Raw genomic sequence first — 19,480 nt, forward strand, 5'->3', positions numbered from 1 at the left:
ATTTGAAAGATGTTAAAATCATTAAATTCCATTTAGTAAACTTGCACAAAGTGACAGCTCTATTTTTATAAACTTTCCTACATTTAGGAACATAGCAGCAGGAGGAGGCCATTCAGCCCATCGTGCGTGCCCCGCCATTCATGCAATCATGGCTGATCATCTACTGCAATGCCTTTTCCCCACTCTATCCCCACATCCCTTTATATCATTGGTATTTAGAAATCTGTAAATCTCTGCTTTAAACATACTCAATGACTGAGTTTCCACAGCCCTCTGGGTTAGAGAATTCCAAAGATTCACAAACCTCTGAGTAAAGAAATTTCTCCTTATCTCTGTCTTAAGTGGCTTCCCCCTTATCTTAAAATTGTGTCCCCTGGTTCTAGACTCCCCAACCAAGGTAAACATCTTAGCTGCATCTATCCTGTCTATCCCTTTAAATATTTTGTAGGTTTCAGTGAGATCACCTCTCATTCTTTGAAACTCTGGAGAATACAGGCCCCGTTTCCCCAATCTCTCTCCATAGGACAGTCCCGCCATCCCAGGAACAAGTCTGGTGAACCTTCGTTGCACTCCCTCTATGGCAATAATATCATTCCTAAGGTAAGGGGACCAAAACTGCACACAGTACTCCAGGTGCAGCCTATCCAAGGTTCTATATAATTGAAGCAAAACTTCACTACTCCTGTACTCAAATCCTCTTGTGATAAAGACCATTAGCCTTCTTAATTGCTTGCTGCACCTGCATGTTAGCTTTCAGTGACTTATTGATGAGGACACCCAGGTCCCTTTACACATATACACTTTCTAAACTCTTGCCATTTAAGAAATACTCCACACATCTATTCCTCCTACCAAAGTGGATAACCTCACATTTTTCCACATTATATTCCATCTGCCATGTTCTTGCCCACTCACTAAGTCTGTCCAAATCCCCTTGAAGCTGCTTTGCATCTTCCTCACAACACACATTCCCACCTAGTTTTGTGTCATCCGCGAACTTGGAAATATTACATTTGGTCCCCGCATCCAAATCATTGATATATATTGTGAACAACTGGAGAACAGTACTGATCCTTGCGGTACCCCACTAGTCACAGCCTGCCAATGTGAGAATGACCCGTTTATTAATCTCTTTTCTGCCTGTTAACCAATCCTTAATCCATGCCAGTATATTACCTCCCGTCCCTGTGCTTTAGATTTGCTAACCAACCTACTGTTGGACTTTATCAAAAGCCTTCTGAAAATCCACATCCACCTACTCCCCTTTATCAATTCTGTTTGTAACATCCTTAAAAAACCTCCAACAGGTTCGTCGAACATGATTTCCCATTCATAAATCCATGTTGACTATGCCCAGTCAGATCATACTTGAGTGTCCATTTATCACATTCTTTAGAATAGATTCTAACATTTTCCCAATGACTGAAGTAAGGCTAACAGGTCTGTAGTTCCCTGTTTTCTCCCTCCCTTCTTAAATAGTGGGGTGACATTTGCTACCTTCCAATCTGCAGAAGCTGCTCCAGAATCTACAGAATTTTGGAAGATGATCAATGCATCCATTATCTCCACAGCTACCTCTTTCAACACTCTGGGATGTAGAATATCAGGTCCTAGGGACTTATCAACCTTCAGCCCCATTAATTTCTCCAGTACAACCCTCTTACTAATACTAATTTCCTTCAATTCCTCATTCTCCTGAATCCCTTGGATCCCCAATTCTGGCAGATTTCTTGTATCTTCCTCAGTGAAGACAGGCAAAAGGTAATCATTTTGCTTCTTTGCCATTTCTCTATTCCCCATTACAAATTCTCCTGACTCTGCCTGTAATGGACCAACATTTGTTTTAGCCAAATGTTTCCTTTTTCCGTACCTATAGAAGTTTTTGCAGTCTGTTTTTATTTTTTGCTAGTTTGCATTCATATTCTATTGTCTTTATCAGTTTCTTGGTCCTCCTTTGCTGTATTTTAAAATCCTCCCAATCCTTAGGTTTACTACTATTTCTGGCAACTTTATAGGCCTTTTCTTTTAATCTTATTGTTTGAGGAGGGAGGAGTGCACTGTTTCTTCCAGTTCCACTTCTCCATGGGTCACAACATAGATTCAAACTTTTCCTGACTTACCGATGTGGTCAGTCATAGATAATTTTTATCCCAGAATAAAACGCACCAATCCGGTTTCTTTAATAAACAACAGAATTATCAGTTTATTATAAAACAAGTTTTAACCAGTAATGAAGTAAAGCATAAATGCATAGATTGAAATATTAAAGCTCCCTTTTTACCTTGGTCCCTCATAAACACACTCACTCTTTCTCTCTCTCTCTCTCTCTCACACACACACACACATGCATACACACAAGTTAATGGAAAAATAAAAGGGGTTGTTTAGAGCTCTTGCAAAAAAAAAATCAAAGAAAAAACACTTGGGTTGAATGCTTGCTGACTCTTGAAGGAAAAAACGATGAGATATGTTATGTTCCAAGTCTGTCCTCCAAGTACACGCAGATGGGTTATTGGGATCTTTTAGGACAGTTCTTTTCAGGTGACGTTGAAAATTAATGTAGCAGGCTTTTCTTCAAAGACATGAGATGAGTTGACACAGTGGACTTCTCAGGGTCTTTTAGAGAGGTGCTGGAATGCTGAGTTGGGTTGTGGTCTTCTCTCCTTCCTTGGGATCCTTCAGTTTTTTTTTGAATTCCAATCCTTTCAAACAGCTCATTCCCAACTCCAAACAATTCAAAAGTGAAACCGGAAACACAAAGTCCGCCTTCTGACCTGTCATTTCTCTGCACACATCTTCCCCAGTTACCAGGGTTTCTGTTCTAATTTTAACTTGAGTCATGTGACAACCAGTAAATGTTGTCAGACAGGTCCTTTCAGTGTCCTCTCGATGACCCTCTGGAAAAATGAACTGGTCCAACATTTCTTCAGTTTAACTATGAATCCTCAAAGAATATTTTTAACAAAATGGAAGCACTTTCATAACATTATACAATCCTTAACTTTCTCTGTTAGCCATGGTTGACTGATTTTTTCCTTTTGGGTTTTTGTGCCTTGAAGGAATGTATAGTTGCTGTAAACTATGTAATTCTTTGAAGACTATCCATTGCCTATGTACTGTCATACCTTTTAATGTGTTTTCCCAATCCACATCAGCCAGTTTGCCCCTCATACCTTTTATAATTTCCTTTGTTCAAATTTAACATCCTGGCTTCAGATTGAACTATTTGTGCAACCATTGCCAGCAGTTCACTCTTGCAAGCAAGTGTCGAAGTTATGCATATGCCTGTAGCTTTAAATATTGACCCTTCAAGATAAATAGACTACTTGCAATGTTTAAAACATTATGGAAGTTCCAGTAAAGTTAATTTCCTGTAAAGTTAAGATATCTAAATTACAATGGATGAAAAGCACATAAGGAAAGATTTTCTAAAATGTACTGTTGGGATCATATCATTTCTTGGACTTTGCTCTGGTAGGGTTGGTTTATTGGACTCTGCTCTAACACACACTTGTGATTTAGCCACAATCCCTTATAAACTAGATATTGCTCCATAGTGTTCTTGATTGTCATTGGCTGGAACATCATTTAATCTGGAATCTGTTTTCTTTATTCAAATGCTTAGTTTTCTATTTGCTGCTGGTATTTTGTGCACCACCAGTGAGAGTCTGATAAACTTAATTTCCATTTGGCTGTCAACTATGAGGTAGCACTGACAGGTACCCCAGAGCCTTTCAAAAAGATGTAGGAAGTTACTTGAGAGAAGAAAAGGTTAGGAGAATATTTTGTTTGTTATGGCCAGGTGAAGAGGGGGAGGGTCATAGGCTCCTCTCTTGTCCTTGCTGTTATTTGACCACAACAAGGTTTATTCCTTTTTAAACAGTGGATGTGCTTACCACCTCAGAGTATTTTACCTTTTACATTTTTCGTGATTGTGAAAGATTCAATCGGACAGGTTTTCTTGGATTTAAACAAGGCAGAGGTGAGTTTATTATACTTTACAATCTAAACCTGATCTAAATAAAATATGCTACACTTTCATGCACACACTCGTACGAGAATCTCACAAATAGATTGCAGAGTGAGAAGTAGATTTGTGGTTTGATTCGAGTCCAGAATAAAAAATTAATACACAGTCTGAGAGCTTGGTTGATTCTGTGGTCTTCTGGCTGAAGTTGTATTCTTGAAGTTCCTGGCTGGTTGGCCCACTTGGCTCAGGGTTTTCTTGGAGGCAGACTTGTAGGTGGCTCTCGTCTCCTGGTGTCAGTGTCTGTAGCAATCTGTAGGCTTGGAGGGTCCACAGTCACAGATGGTTTTCAAACTTATCTGGAAAGAGAGAGTGAGAGAGAGAGGGATGCAGCCCTTCTGCTCCTCCACAGTTTCGGTCACTGGCTTGTCTGTCTTTGTCCAAGGGAAAATCCCAGCTTTCACAGAGATTGTCACCTCAGTGTATTCTAATGAGATTCAAGGTTAGGAGTTTCCATCTCAGGCCTCAGGATGCCAATATTTACACTTGGAGGGGTTTGCTCTTTCAAAGGCAATGTGTCAGGATGGCCTCGAATGTCTTACTAATGAAAGCAATCTTAAATAATTCAATCACGAGAGCAGGCCATTGTTTTGGGTACAGGCTCATCAGACATGTGTCTCCTGTTGCAGGCCTTGGAATGTGCAAGGTGTTCAAATGCAAATTGCAGTGGCCATATTGGCTGCCAGCTTTTTAAAAAGTTAATTGTAGGATTTTTCCATTAAAAGCTTAATGTAAGTTTCCAACCGATTAATTGAAACTCCTCATTTGGCATATTGTACTTTCTTTACATGCTCAAAGTATTCTAAAGTCTACCAATTATGTGAATTAGTACAAAAATGTTCAGATTGTTTTTTAACCTAACTCAAACGGAGACCTGGCAGGTTACTTTGTGACAATGGGGAGAGACTGCACAGCAACTGAATTTGAACAATATAAGTGCTGAGATTTTGAACTTTTGAGAGCCAGTTGACCCACTGAAACCACATTACCAACTGGATGCACCGGACGTCCAGTTGGCAACATGTTGGAAAGTGGGTAAGTTCCTTTTTTTAAAAAACCTACTATTTAGCAGCAAATATATTGTTACGACCAGGTGAGAAAGAGGTCTAGGGTTCCCTTTTAGCCTTCACCTGGTCTTACTGTAACAGGGTTTTATTTTTAAACAGTGTTTTTAGCTCTCCCTTGGTGAATCCTTGTTCACCGCTTTCCAATTATAAGGCAAAGAAACCAGCACAAACCAGCTTTCTTAGGTTTAAAGAAGAAAGGCGAAATTTTATTAAGCTTAAGCTCTAATTCGGTTAATGCCTACGGATGCACGACGTGCCCACGCTAGCATGCATATGTGATACATTCATGCAGATAGGGACAGCAAGAGCAGTAGAAAAAATAAAGTGGAAACTTTGGAGGCAAGCTCTGAAGACAGTTTTATAACTGTGCTTTGTGCTCAATGCAGTGTCCTTGATTGTCGGTAGATCTTGCTTTTTGTTGGGGCCCAGTATTCTTCTGAAACGTTGTTCACTGTAGGAGACTTTTCTCTCTTGGGGTTCATGTGTCTTCTGGAGTTCCGTGAGAAAGAGATGGGAGCAGACCAGAGAGGCTGTGGTGAGCCAGCTAGGAGAGGTCTTTTTAATCCAGGAGCAAATGGCTTTCTGCAGACTCTCAATTCAAACTGTACAGTTCAGAAAGAAAACCCAGACTGCCAAGCAGGTTAGTCATGTGACCAACTGGTTTGACCACGTCTGTTTGTGGATTGTATTGGAGCAGGGGATAGCTCCTTTGTTCCAAACACTGTCTGTTAATATGCTAAAGTGTGTTTCCAGCCAGGGGCCTGGCAACCCTTTGTCACAGGCCTTCTCCTCTTCCCAGCAACAATTTGAAATTTAATTTCCATGTGGCGAAATTAATAATGCCTTCACCTTGGAGGCCTGCATGACCATATTTAGGCACAACATTTGAATGTTAGTTTCAGTACTGTAATTTGCTTAATTTGCAATAACTGCAGTGACATACAGTAATGCAGTCTTGTACGGCAAAGGACAATTATGATCAAGTTAGTTCTGTAACCTTTCCCTTTTTTACATAATCCAGAAAATGTGAGGTTGTCCTTCAGCTAACTTGTTAAACACAAAATCCAGTTACAGGTTTGGAATATACAATGCTTTTTTTTCTTAAAAAAAAATTGTTGTGTGCCAAATTAGGGTGGCGCAGTGGTTAGCACTGCAGCCTCACAGCTCCAGAGACCCGGGTTCGATTCCGGGTACTGCCTGTGTGGAGTTTGCAAGTTCTCCCTGTGTCTGCGTGGGTTTTCTCCGGGTGCTCCGGTTTCCTCCCACAAGCCAAAAAAGACTTGCAGGTTGATAGGTAAATTGGCCATTATAAATTGTCACTAGTATAGGTAGGTGGTAGGGAAATATAGGGACAGGTGGGGATGTTTGGTAGGAATATGGGATTAGTGTAGGATTAGTATAAATGGGTGGTTGATGGTCGGCACAGACTCGGTGGGCCAAAGGGCCTGTTTCAGTGCTGTATCTCTAATCTAAATTAACCTGAATAATGTACAGTTTTCATTACATCTTGGCAAAAAACACTCTGGGTTTCTGAAGATGTGCTTGGCTTTCCCATTTACCATTCAGGCTTTTCAGGTGTCTTGGTTCATTTGGTATTTGAAGCTGTAAACTACAAATGATTGCATTCGAAGTAATTGATAATTGAAAATTAGCAGCTATCATGTGCTTAGATTTCATGCATATTTGTCAACATATTTTCTATTTTTACTCTTTGTACTTGTTCAGTACTAATGTATCAATATCTTCATATTTTTACGCTGGCACAAATTTAATTTTTCTCAATTGGTAAAAGTAATTGCCCTGTAGTAGTTAATTACCGGTTTAGAAGTACTTACCAATATTCTGCAGCCCACATCGCCTCTGTCCCTACTACAGGATTTCTGTTTGTGTCCTAGTAATAGTTGGCCAATTCAAACACTTTTGTAGAAAAAAATTTATTTGTACCTCTTATTTTGTATCTCTCTTGGTGAATAGAATGACTTGTTTTAGTGGAATGTTGGAGTTAAACTGTGAATTTTGCATTTTTGTTGAAAAAAATATTGAATCCTGTTTCTTTCAGTAAAGGTTCATAAAATTAATCTAAATTTTTCATTAAGGGCAACAAAAAATGTAGTACAACATTTGAAACACAAAGGCATATTTGGTGAAACCAATTTACTTGCAATTCATTTCAAATGCGTTGTATTTTCCCCAGTAACTGTTTAGCACTCTTTTTGTCCGATATATTTCACACCAAATGTTAGATTACTCAGTAAATGCGCCAGGTTATACAGAGTTGCTGCTCTGAGCTTAATGATGTATATTCACTGTTTATGGTTATTCATGTTGAGAATGCAATTGGGGCGTTGTTTCCAGAAAGTAAATGTTTGGTATGAACGACATAGGTCATGTTGCAGTCCAACTATGTCTGCCACATCATGAGTAGCTTACCACAAACCATTGTATCCTGTTGTGCTCTGCTCATTGCATATATGTATTTATGCATTCAGTTTTTTTTTAAAAAGTGTGTATCTCTGTTCAAATCAAAAGCTTTAAATACATTCAAAACCAAGTAAAGAAAGCTGAGGCAGAACAGGATATAGGGAATAATCCAGAATCTTGAAAAGAGAATGGAACATGCCTTAAGAAAGTGGTGACAATATGTTTACTTGGAAAGAATTAGCAGTCAGACACAAGGTCTCAAGGTCTGATGAGGTACAGTGGCAAACTTGTCAAGTGTCATCTGGGGGGTTGAATGTCATAAAAGGTCAGATGGTAGTTCCATCAGTTGTGCACTGTAAACCAGTGCTTTCAGTTTTTCAATATGTGGAACTTGTGTAGGTGAGGTTCCTAATGTAAATTACATGATACTTTATGGAAATTAGCGTTATCCTGAGAATCTGAAACTTCAACGTGACCGTAGTAATTGTGCCGCGGAACATTCTTACCATTTTTAAAAGGGTTATATAAATAAATGTAATTGTAGACCTTGAAAATGTTGGGTTATTTGTACAGAAGACAGAATTTTCAATTAGTTAAACCTGTGGCTATTTGACTCATTTGACCTTTTTATTAACTGACCAATGTAATGACATTTTTCCTTGAGTACTGCAGTATTATAGAGTCATAAAGTATTATGCTGGTGGAATCCAAGGTTCGCACAATTATGTGCCAAAGATATAGTAATTTAGAATTTGTTGCCTGTGTGTGAAATAATAGTCCAATAATAGCTCCATCTGATCAACAAACATGTGTTTCTTTGTGCAAACTTGTTTAGTTTTTGGACAAAGTAAATAGCAACAGGTGAAAGAAACATCCAAGACAAAAAAAAACTCTCTGCTCCTTATTTGACACTGATGCAGTCTATTCAGTTATTCTACCTACTGCATTTCACAATGTTCCAGCACAGGTCTTCATTCATTTATGCATCTCCCTATGACCTCTGTAACCACCAAACACTTCAAAAGATTTCTGTTCCACTTATTTTTAAAGAAGATAACTGACATGACTATCTTGAAGGTAGTAATTTCTGCTACAAATTGACTACTGCATAGGAAGAAAATGGCTCCAGACTTAATTTGCTAAATTTTTATACACATCCTCTGACCCCATGACATTCAGATTATTCACGCAGTTACCAAGACCACATATTCCATCTCCGTAACATTGCCTGATTCCTACAAAACCTACAAAATATTTAAAGGGATCGACAGGATAGATGCAGCTAAGATTGGTTGGGGAGTCTCGACCCAGGAGGCACCATTTTAAAATAAGGACAGAGATGGGGAGAGATTTCTTTACTCAGAGGGTTTTCTTTAGAAATTTCTAAAGAAATTTCTTTACGCAGAGATTGACAGATTTCTAAATAGCAATGACATAAAAGGAAAAAGGCATTGAAGTGGATGATCAGCCATGATCGTATTGAATGGCCTACTCCTGCTCCTATGTTCCTATGATTTCGCCCCTCCTTAAGCTCATCTGCTGCTGAAATCCTCACTTATGTCTTTGTTACTTCCTAGACTTGACTTCCAGTGCTCTCCTGCCTTCCATCTTCCTTCCTCTAAACTTGAGCGCTTTCAAAAATCTGCCTGTGCGATACTAACTCGCACCAAGTCCTGTTTACCCATCAGCCTTGTGCTCACCGACCTACATTGGCTTCCGGGTTGGAAACACCTCAATTTGAAAATTCTTGTCCTTGTTTTCAAATCTTTCCATGGCTTCTCCCCTCCCTCTGTGCTCCTCCAATTTTGGCCTCTTCTGCCTTCCCAGTTTTAATCGCTCAACCTTTGGCAGCTGTGTTTCCAGCTGTCTACGCCTAAAGCTGTGGAATTCCTCCTACCACTTTGACCAAGCTTTTAGTCATCTCTTCTAAAGTCTCCTTGTGTGGTTCGGAGCCAAGTTTAACACTCCTGTGAAGCGCCTTGGGGCATTTTACTACCTTAAAAGTGATATTTAAATACAAGATGTTCTTATTGTTGTCCATGTCGTCTTTTAATTTTTTTGTCCAAGGGGCAATTATCCAATTACTAGTTTAATTTCCTGCTTTACTCTTTTGGAAGCTTGCAGTTTTTCTGGTCGTTCTTTGGCCTGTTGATTTTGATGGCAGTGTGACCAAAATTCTATTCCAGATGTGAGTTTCCTAATAAATTTTATTGAGCCAGTATCACCTCTGGATAGGTTGCCATCAGTGTAGTTCAGAACTTGAACAGCTGTGTGTTGCCTGGACATTGCCTACTTGACCAGGAGTTATATCCAGATCAGTTCAGATGTTCACTGATAAAGTGCAAAGGAATTAATTTCACATCAGTGTGCATTCTGCATGTTTGTACAGTAAATATTTTCTGCTATTCTTTTCGCTCATATTTTGAGTTTCCTCTACAGTAGAGTTACTTGGTCTGACAATTCCTTATAAGTGCTCTCTTATAATGTGACTAATTTGGACACTATTCATGGCTGCACAGACTTTTGCCATTGTGCATTTCTCTTTTTGTTTGGTCAAATTCTAGTCTAGTTGGCTAAGTTGTTACCAATTGCGTCTGCTGCTTTGTCTTCAGCATCTGTTGATATGAAACCTTGTCATGTTTTGGGACAGTCATTTAGCATTCTGCTGCCCAAATCCACTGATAGTCACTTGATGATATTCCAGTAATTTTTCCTTTTGCTCTGACAAGGGAAAAGAGCATTTGTCAGGCTTCCAAATTCATGATTGCTTTGTTTTGTGTTCAATAAAATGTGCTTGGGAATTTTCTTTTTACTGGTATTAGAATGATTTTAATATAGTTACATATTTTGTACTTAGTCCAATTTTCTTGCTCCCCTGAAGGCACCAGCTCCTGAAGACATTGGATACTCACCCAAGATGCTTCATCTATCAACATTTATGACCTAATACCAAAACAAAATACTGTGGATGCTGGAAATACTCAGTTGGTCAGGAAGCATCTTTGGCAAGAAAAACAGTTAATGTTTCAGATCTGATGAAAGGTCACATATTTTTGATCTCATATCTATCTCCTTTAGCTTCTCATGCCTTCATTGGCAAAAGTGCATTCAAAACGCCATTTCTTCATTTCTGCCACATGCTCTCCTGTGCACGCCACCCGCCCCCACCAAACGCATCTATAACCAGATTCTCATTGCATGTCTTTCTAGCTGCTCCCAAATATGGGAGGCTTTCCTAGTATACCTCTTGCTCTTCGATGGGGCAGTAAATTTTTTTTTAGAAAGAGTAACAGGAAATAGCCAGGTCTGTCAGCATTGGAAGTATAGGTGACCTTTGTTTCATACTGTGTGGGTATTGTCGGCAAGTTTTTTTTTTAAGCTTCTCATATGCAATCCTACTCTTATTTTTAATATCCATTTACATACAAACATACGAATTAGGAGCAGGAGGTGGCCACCATATGATGGTGTTCTCTCCCTCCCTCCCTCGTCTGCCTTTCAAGAATTTGTCAATACTATTATTGAAAAGAAGGGAGTTGCTTTTATGTAGTGTCTTCCTTCTCCTCTGGCCCTTGAGACTCCTTGTGCTGTCTCCTAACTCATTTACTTTGCATGGGCCTCAAAACCATGGAATTCCTTTCATCCTTGGTCTGTCCTTGCTCCTGCAAGCTTCAGATCTTTATCTAAACTACTTTGTTTTACCTGGTCTATTCTTTTCAGTCTTGGCATGGTGCTTCAACCCTTCACCTTGGATCTCAGCTTAAAAAAAAGAATTCCTTTAAATATGTTTTGCTGTTTGGACTGTAAATCATCTTCTGCTCTGACATTCTGCTAACAATACATAAATTCCCTACTCTTTATCGGATGCAGTTTTAAAAAAAAATGCTGCTTTGCATTTTGTTGCAAGTTGAAATACTGCATTGTTGAACAACAGAATAGGCAGCCAGTGACCACATGTTAGCATTTGTGGACTGATTTCTATATAGGTTTCTGCTGTTTACCACTGAATGGCATTGCTCCCTGGTCAACCAATCCACAGCCATTTATAATTAACACTGAAATTGATGACTACTTCCTGAGGTACTTCTCTATATGGAGTTCTCAAATGCTGTTCCCATATGACCTCCATGATTAAAGGTTCTGGGAAACTTAAAGCAATTTCGCAATAGTTGCTTCTCCGCTGTTGAACATTTTCAGTATTATTATGAAAACGTGGATTCAATAAATGTCAATATATCAAATTACAACAGTTGCATAAACTGAGTGCTTTTTTTAAACTGAGCACTTTGGTGGTAAATACTCAAATGTGATTTAATTCTCTGTGTGAAGCTGACTAGAATGACAACTTGCTCATGAATTAGTAATTCCTTTTCATAGCCCCACAAAATCAATTTGCCTATTAATATTGTCTATAAGATTATTCTTGTGCATAAGTACTGCAGATTATTACCTTTCTCAAAGACTTGAGTAAAACTGATGAGTGTATATACCATTATTTTGAGATGGCGGAATTAGAGCTGCAAACAAAACTTCTCTGCTTCCAGCTTTTGCTTAAAAATTGTAGCAACAAAAATGATACCACAGCTCGTCAAGGACAAATGCTGACAGTTATTTATAAGAATAGAGCTTTTAATGTCAGATGAAGTCATAACGTGACAGTCAGCTGAGTTTGATGGGTTCAAGTTGTCGCCTGTTTGAGTTTAGTAAGGTCAAAAATTGAGATGCCTGTGTTTTTTTTTGGTGAGAGAATAACTTGTTTAATCATTTGCTACAAGTGTGTCTCACGGGGACGTTTTGATGGCATGCAGAAGTTTACATTTGGATTAATTCACCCTCAGGTTAAGGAGACTGCATAGAAGTGAGTGTGGCAAAACCTAAATCTAAAAGTCTCCTAGTGGGTTCTGTTTGTTTCAGATGAAAGAAAATACAATTATTGCATGTAAACAATGGAAAACCGATTTTTACAACTTTAAATGCCCTGTTTTATTTCTGTGCAGAACTGGTGAGCTTGATAAGTACTACAAAAATCTGAAACTTCAGAGAGCTAATATATGTAAATTAATAGAACTCTTGATCTTGCTTGGTACAGTGCACCAGGAAGTATGCATTTGCTGCCAAATGCAGCTTTTTCTGCCTAGGGGGTGGGTTGCTAACACTTGTCCTCTGGAATCAGTCCAGCTCAGAGTGTTTACGTGAATTTACGAAGCAGATGTTTTAATTTGTTTCAAACTTTAGTATTAACTTGTGGAAAACATCCCGACCCAAAACCTTGTTCAGAACATACCTGATGAATAAACCATTTTAGAATTGCCTTGAGCACGCAACCTTTTCACCAGGTGTGAAATTTAGGAAATTGTTGCGATGATGGGCCTACACCTGAAAGGTTAGCTCACCTGTGGCACTCCATTGATGTTGACTGACCTGTCGACTGCAGCATTTTCAGGTTTTGCTTTTTGATCAGGAATTGTTTTTGTTAACTAGTTAGATATTAAGTATTATCACATGTCCATTTCTGTATTTTTGCTGCATTTTTCCCAGTTACTTGCCTGTCCTGAAGGTGATGACTCCTATCAAAGGGCAATTTCTTACCAACAGCCCACATGTGTCTCACCCAAATAAGCATTTGCAAATTTGGCATGTCAGAGAAAGTCAATAAATTCTGAGCTAATTCACATTTTCTACAGATGCCCATACTTTCCACCAAAGGAAACTGGTTTCAATCCGTAGCAGTAGCATGGCCAAATTCACTTTTATTTCTTCCCTTTGTAGTCACTGAGGTATTTGTGTTGCCAAGTTGATAGCTTCATGACTAGCGCATGGCATTTTGCTGGCTCAGTTACCCACCACATACTGCATTTACCTGCTTCAGTCATCAGAGAATCTGTTATAAACTGGACATATTCATCGCTGCATCACTCTTCGAATGAACCCTGTTTCCTTCTAGGGTTATCTGTGGTAAAGCATATTCTCAAACTCCTGTGAAACACTTTCTCCATGTGACACAAAATACTCCTACTTCAAAGCACTGTGCCACAGGCAGGGAGAATGAGAGTTTTCCCTATTATTTCCCCAAACAGAAACTTGCAAGTCATAGCTAAGATATCAGAGAGGCAGAAACTAGCAACTCTGAAAAGGATGGAAAAATGATTTCACATTATTCATCCTGGTCAGTGCATTCCTTGGAACCAGCATCTAAATCAAATCAACAAAAGTCTGTTGGCACAATTGTGTGCAAGTCATTATGGCTAGGAAGCTGTCAATTATGAAAATCTAAGGGAAGATGGATAATTAATTCTGTATTTGAACAATAAATATTTTTTTAAAGGTTTCTTTCATCGTAACTTGCTATTTGTGTAGTTTGCAGAAATGTTAAGTCCATGTGCAGCAGGTCTGAATTGGCTCTTTTTGGCTTTAGGGCTTAATGCCCTAACTACTTGAAAATGTGATAAGATCCTGTCTTGGACGAGGAATAACCGTTATATAGAAAATCAAAGAAAGATGAGGGTGAAGATTTGTTCATGTTTCAGGGGAAACAATTTCATGCATAAGAGAGGTACATGGAACCAGCAGCCCAGGAAGGCCAAAAATAATTTGTCACAGAAAGGAATGCAGATGACTGAAGCAGCTAAGCGCATTCATTACCAATAACAGTGGCATGAATTGACTTGGTCTCATCATCACTGCTGAGCTGACGGAATGGAATTTAGTGGTCGTAGTAACGTCATAGTTATTTTTATAGCACAGAAGGAGGCCTTTTGGGCCATCGGACAAAATGAATAGCAGAGTGAATACTATTTAGACATTTACATCTTTCAGGGCAAACTAGAAATAATTCGTGCCAGACTTTGGTTTAATTTGGCAAATTAATACTGGAAATGCAGAGTTTCCATGTTAGCTTGGCTAGTTTATCCAGGAAGCAGCTGTTCCACATGCACCAAAAAAAATCCTGCATTTGAATCTTGAAGTTTATTGGTTTAGCTAATCCCAATCGTGGCAGTGTTGGGAGTTCTACAGTTGGCCTTGGCATTGCAGGAGGAAATTAGCAAGGGTTCCTACTATTTCTAGAGATGGATATTTCTGGGGACAGGATCAGGTTTGGCTATAAAAATCCTCTAATCTATTCTGCTAGCATTCATTGTGAAGGCTGTTAAGTCATGGCCACTTTGCCAAGGTATTGGATGATGTGTGAGGAAATGTATCTGAACAAGAGGTCAGTGCCTTGAGGATTGGGGGGGGTGGAAAATTGCCAAGAAATATGTCATGTAGCAGTGTAGTGCTTTTTAGTCTATCTAGTTATAAGCATTTTAAAGCTCTGATATGACATTGATATATGTCCTTGACCATCTTTACTTCTAAAGTTGTCTTTGAGACTTGGGGTTTAAAAAATGTTTTCTGACTTTTTTTTAAAGGTTTTTTTCTGAAAAGTTTTTTTTTGCAAATGAGCAAGGGATAATGCAGGGGGTAAGGTAACAGAATGCCAAATGCTAAATTTAGCAAAAATAATTTTTGAGCAGTACAAAACTAATTATAATGCTAATTTGCCAACTGCTAAAGTTACTGCTACCTACTAATTTACTCCTGATTTTGAACACTGTTGATTGGAATAATTTCCAATCTATGAAGCAATCTTAATTATATGCATCAAGATCTTATTGTATATCACCTCTTACCCAGATCCAGAAATCAATACCACATTTATGGTTTCGTTTTTAGAATTACCTGTATTTAGGATTTTATCTCAGCAGCTTTTCCTTCATTTTGTAAATGAAAAGTAATCTTCAGTCTTCACTAATTGTCCTTTTCCATCAAATTGACAAGGAGTAGTAGATATGCTGGGTTGCTGATTACATGTAGGGTACCTTTACAATGTGCACATTGCTTGGACTTTTGTTCATAACCTATTCAATTAAAATATATTTAATAGTTGCTCTACAGAAGTTGGACTAAATTTTGAGAGTTGAGCTGTACTTCACCCCTGGTTAAATGGTCATGCAAAACAGTAATGTAAAGCTATAGAACAGAAATTTAAGTAACTGCCCAACCTACCTGTTCAATTGGAATTACTGTTAAATTACATTTGGGTGCAATGAGAGGCATCATTTAATGGATCAGGTGGCTGAAAAATTTGAGCTTCGGCAGAGTTTCCATGAGGTAATGTAGCATATGAAGTGTGATATTTTAGCTGGGAAGTAAGATTGAGCAACTGTTTAATCCTTGAAGATGTTTCGGCCTTTTTAGGCTTAATTCTTCAACTCTAAGCGCAGTTCCCGTGGGTGCTGGAGAATCAGCGTTAGTAGAGGCGCACTAATGATGGGCGGAATTACTGAAATGCCTTTCTGCTGTCCATTGTTCACTAGCTCATTCTAGGCTATGTTTTGGATAGTGACCAACCACTCTTAACCAGTGTATGTATTTTATTAAAGCAGCAATTTTCCCTTTTGTGGCCTGCTTTGCGGCATATATTCATCAAGCTAAGCAAATACCATATTGTGGTAATAAAATATTCTGAAATCTTTCAATCGAAGGTATGAAATAGCAGCTTTCATGGTGTTCCTTGCTTTGCCTCCATTGACATGGCAGGGGCTGGAGCTTGATTTCATTGAGTCATTTACAGACTAGAAGGAGGCCATTGGCCCATCAAGTCCATGCCAGCTCTCCATGGGGCAATCCAGTCAGTCCCACTCACCCACTCAATCCCTGTAGCCCTATAAGTTTATTTCTTTCAAGTGTCCATCTAATTTCTTTCTGAAATCATTGATCGTCACCGCTCTTGCGGGCAGCGAATTCCAGGTCATTACCACCCGCTGTGTAAAAAAAAGTTCTTCCTCACATTCCCCTGCATTTCTTGCCCAAAACCTTCAGTCTGTGTACCCCGAGTTCTTGCACCATCAGATCAGAGGAACAGTTTTTGCTTGTCAAACTTAACTAAGCCTGTCATAATCTTGTAAGCCTCTATCAGTGGTTCAAGAAGGCAACTCACCACCAGCTTCTTGAGGGCAGTTAGGGATGGGCAACAAATACTGGCCTTGCCAATGATGTCCACATCCCATGAAACAAATATTAAAAAAAAAAACTGTGGTAAAAGTACCACTGATAGTACCACTAGAAATCTATTCTTAGGTATGGAAAAGCTTCTGTGGTATTCATGTTCTTAGGGCAATACTTCTTATTATCCTCTCTTTTTCCTGCTTCTCCCTTTTCTATTTCTGGAACACCTTTTGGTTTTATTTAATTTAAAAAAAAAACAGACATTTGTCAGGAGGTAGATGGTGACTTGGCTTGTCAAAATGTCCTCATCAGCAAAGATCCACTTTAATGCGCAAATCAATCTTTTGCTATATTGTGAGCACCATCCTTCCCAATAAAGTGGTCTTGATTTAGTTCCCAATCCTATGTGCCAGATCGTTTGAAGCAACTGTCCTTCAATACAACATAGTTAGCCAGAAAATTGGTAGTTGCATTAAGGGTGTTGTTGAGAGGATTGACGTAGATGCACCGGGCGTGCAGATCTGCACCGTGTGATATCAGTGGAATGTGAATATTTACGATGTAGCCATCCTTGTATGAATACTTACATAAAGATTTTTTAAAAAAATCTTTGAAGAACCCTGGGTGAAACAATATAATGTTCTAATGCTGGCTGAGTACATGTTTTTGCAGTGAACTGTGTCACTGGGTGATAGGCCTGACTTTCTTGTAATAATGCTATCCTCCTTTGCTACTGTTGTTGAACAGTACAACAAATTTCATTTAAATTTAACAGCATCAAGGGATTTCAGGATGATTTGAAATTTGTTGCTATGATTGTCTCTAAATTAAACATCAGTTGATACTGAAAATGCAACTGGCGCACATTTAAATATAAAGAAATTCAAATGATTTCTGGTTTACCAGGAAAATTTATGCTGCCACTGCTGTTGGAGCTTTATGTACATTTACGGTGTGGAATGGAGTGTACACAGATGATTTTTCTACAGCTACAATGCCTTATTGAATCTCTCTTGTTTACAGTGCTTGATCATGACGACAAAGCGTAATTTGTTTGGACGGCTGGTACCATGTCGCTGTCTAAGGGGAGAAGAGGAAGCAGTCACAGTGCTGGACTATTCTCACTGCAGTTTAGAGCAGGTGCCCAAAGAAATCTTCCTTTTCGATAAGACCTTGGAGGAACTTTATTTAGATGCTAACCAGATTGAAGAGCTTCCAAAGGTGAGAGATTTTTTCTACAGGAAAGTTTTTTTTTTTAGTTGCTGTTCATGACCAGCATAATCATTCTCTTGTCTGAGAAATCAACCTCCAAAATAATTCATGAAATGTAGTACACATTTAGAATGTTCCTGAACTTTCCCCCTCCAGGTGTGTTACAGTTTTGCATCAGGTGTTATGTCTCCTTTATTTCCTTTAACAAATTAACTAAAGTGCAAATCCGATTACATGATGGTACATGTAAATCTACAAATAATCTCAAACACAATTCAGTTGAGTGGTCGTATTCTACTGTTTAACTAAGCCATTTTTTGTTAGTTGGTAATTAGAAGCTAGTCACTCAGTGAGCATTGTCCTCAAAGTGTATTGTTTTAGATTAAGCCTGGAAAAATTGGTCTAGTTTTCTATTGTTGTTCAGCTATAGCCCAGTGATGGATCTATTGGAAATAATGGTAGACCAACTATCGGCATATGACCAACCAGACAAGATCATGAGTGAATTCTGAAACTATGCAGAGAATGTTTGACAATAGAAAACAATACATGTCTGTCCATTCTATCAACATTTGTAAATATAGAAGGAATAATCTAAAGTGGATAAACTAAGGGAGATTTAAAGTGAACAAGAAAAAAAAGCTGCAGTTTTTCTAGGCCAGAAAGAGATCCCTGCAACTCAAGTAGTTTTTTTTACCTTTTGTTCACCCCTCCCATCCCCCAGTTTAGGTGTCTTGAACAAGTTTTTGGCCTCCACTCCCCCATATGCATAGATGTGTATACGCGATGCCATCCAAACCTCATGGGAGTTGGAAGGAGTTTTAAGCCCCGTCAACACAGTGGAACTGATGGTCTATGAAACAAGCAGCAATGAAAACCCAATACCCACACCCTCCACACTGAATTCTCCTGCTTTCCCTTTGCTAGTTAAGCAGGAATTGTGGATTCCACCAAATGAGCAGGAAATCATAGTTCACGCATTGCAGTCAAACTCCCATTCAATCAGCATTGACTGCATCTCCCACCAACCTTGCATCACCTCTGTTGGCTGTTTTTCTCAGCCCAAAGCACCTCCTGGCTGCCAAACCCTTAGTAAATCTCCATTAATGGCAGTTCTCTGTAAGGCTGGCTCCACCCTTCTGAATTTTCCCTTTTACAGGAATACCTCCCCAACTGCTTATCTCATCCACAGCAGTCTCCTCTTCCTTAACTGGCTGGTATTCTCCTTCCCTGATTGCTGGCTGTCCCATTCCTTTGTCTAGTCCATTCCTTTCCTCCCTGCACACTCTCCACAAGCCCCATGTCCTTGCTGATTTGAACTGTAGGTCACTGGCACGCCCACTACTTGGACTGAGAGGATTTCCCAGTCAGAAAGCAATGCACTGAACAGCACCCCCTTATTCCCCGACACCCGCCTCTTTGCTACATGTTGAGACGGTGGTGTAGTGGTAATGTCGCTGAGCTGGTAATCCAGAAGCCCAGGCTGGTGGAATTTAAATACAATTAATAAATTAAGAAATCTGGAATTGAAAGTCAGTTTCACTAATGATGCTATAAAACTATCAGCGATTGTCGGAAAAAACCATTTAGTTCACTAAAGTCCTTTAGGGAAGGAAATCTGCCATCCTTATCTGGTCTGGCCTACATGTGACTCCAGACCCAGAGCAATGTGGTTGACTCTTAACTGAAACGGCGTAGCAAGCCACTCAGTTGTCAAGGGCAATTAGAGATGGGCAACAAATGTTGGCCTTGCCATTGACGCCCA

General features: G+C 39.1%; 1 protein-coding gene across 3 annotated transcripts in view; it reads left to right on the plus strand.

Moving 5' to 3' along the window:
- Positions 1-19,480, plus strand: part of erbin (erbb2 interacting protein) — a 287,800-nt gene that overhangs the window by 102,414 nt on the left and 165,906 nt on the right. For all 3 annotated transcript variants that reach the window (XM_068029426.1, XM_068029428.1, XM_068029427.1), the window contains exon 2: positions 17,527-17,724. In XM_068029426.1, the coding sequence (XP_067885527.1) occupies positions 17,536-17,724 (189 nt within the window). In that variant the 5' untranslated portion in view covers positions 17,527-17,535. The remainder of the gene's footprint in view (positions 1-17,526; positions 17,725-19,480) is intronic.

Source organism: Heterodontus francisci, chromosome 4 (genome assembly GCF_036365525.1).
Source record: "Heterodontus francisci isolate sHetFra1 chromosome 4, sHetFra1.hap1, whole genome shotgun sequence".
NCBI lineage: Eukaryota > Metazoa > Chordata > Chondrichthyes > Heterodontiformes > Heterodontidae > Heterodontus > Heterodontus francisci.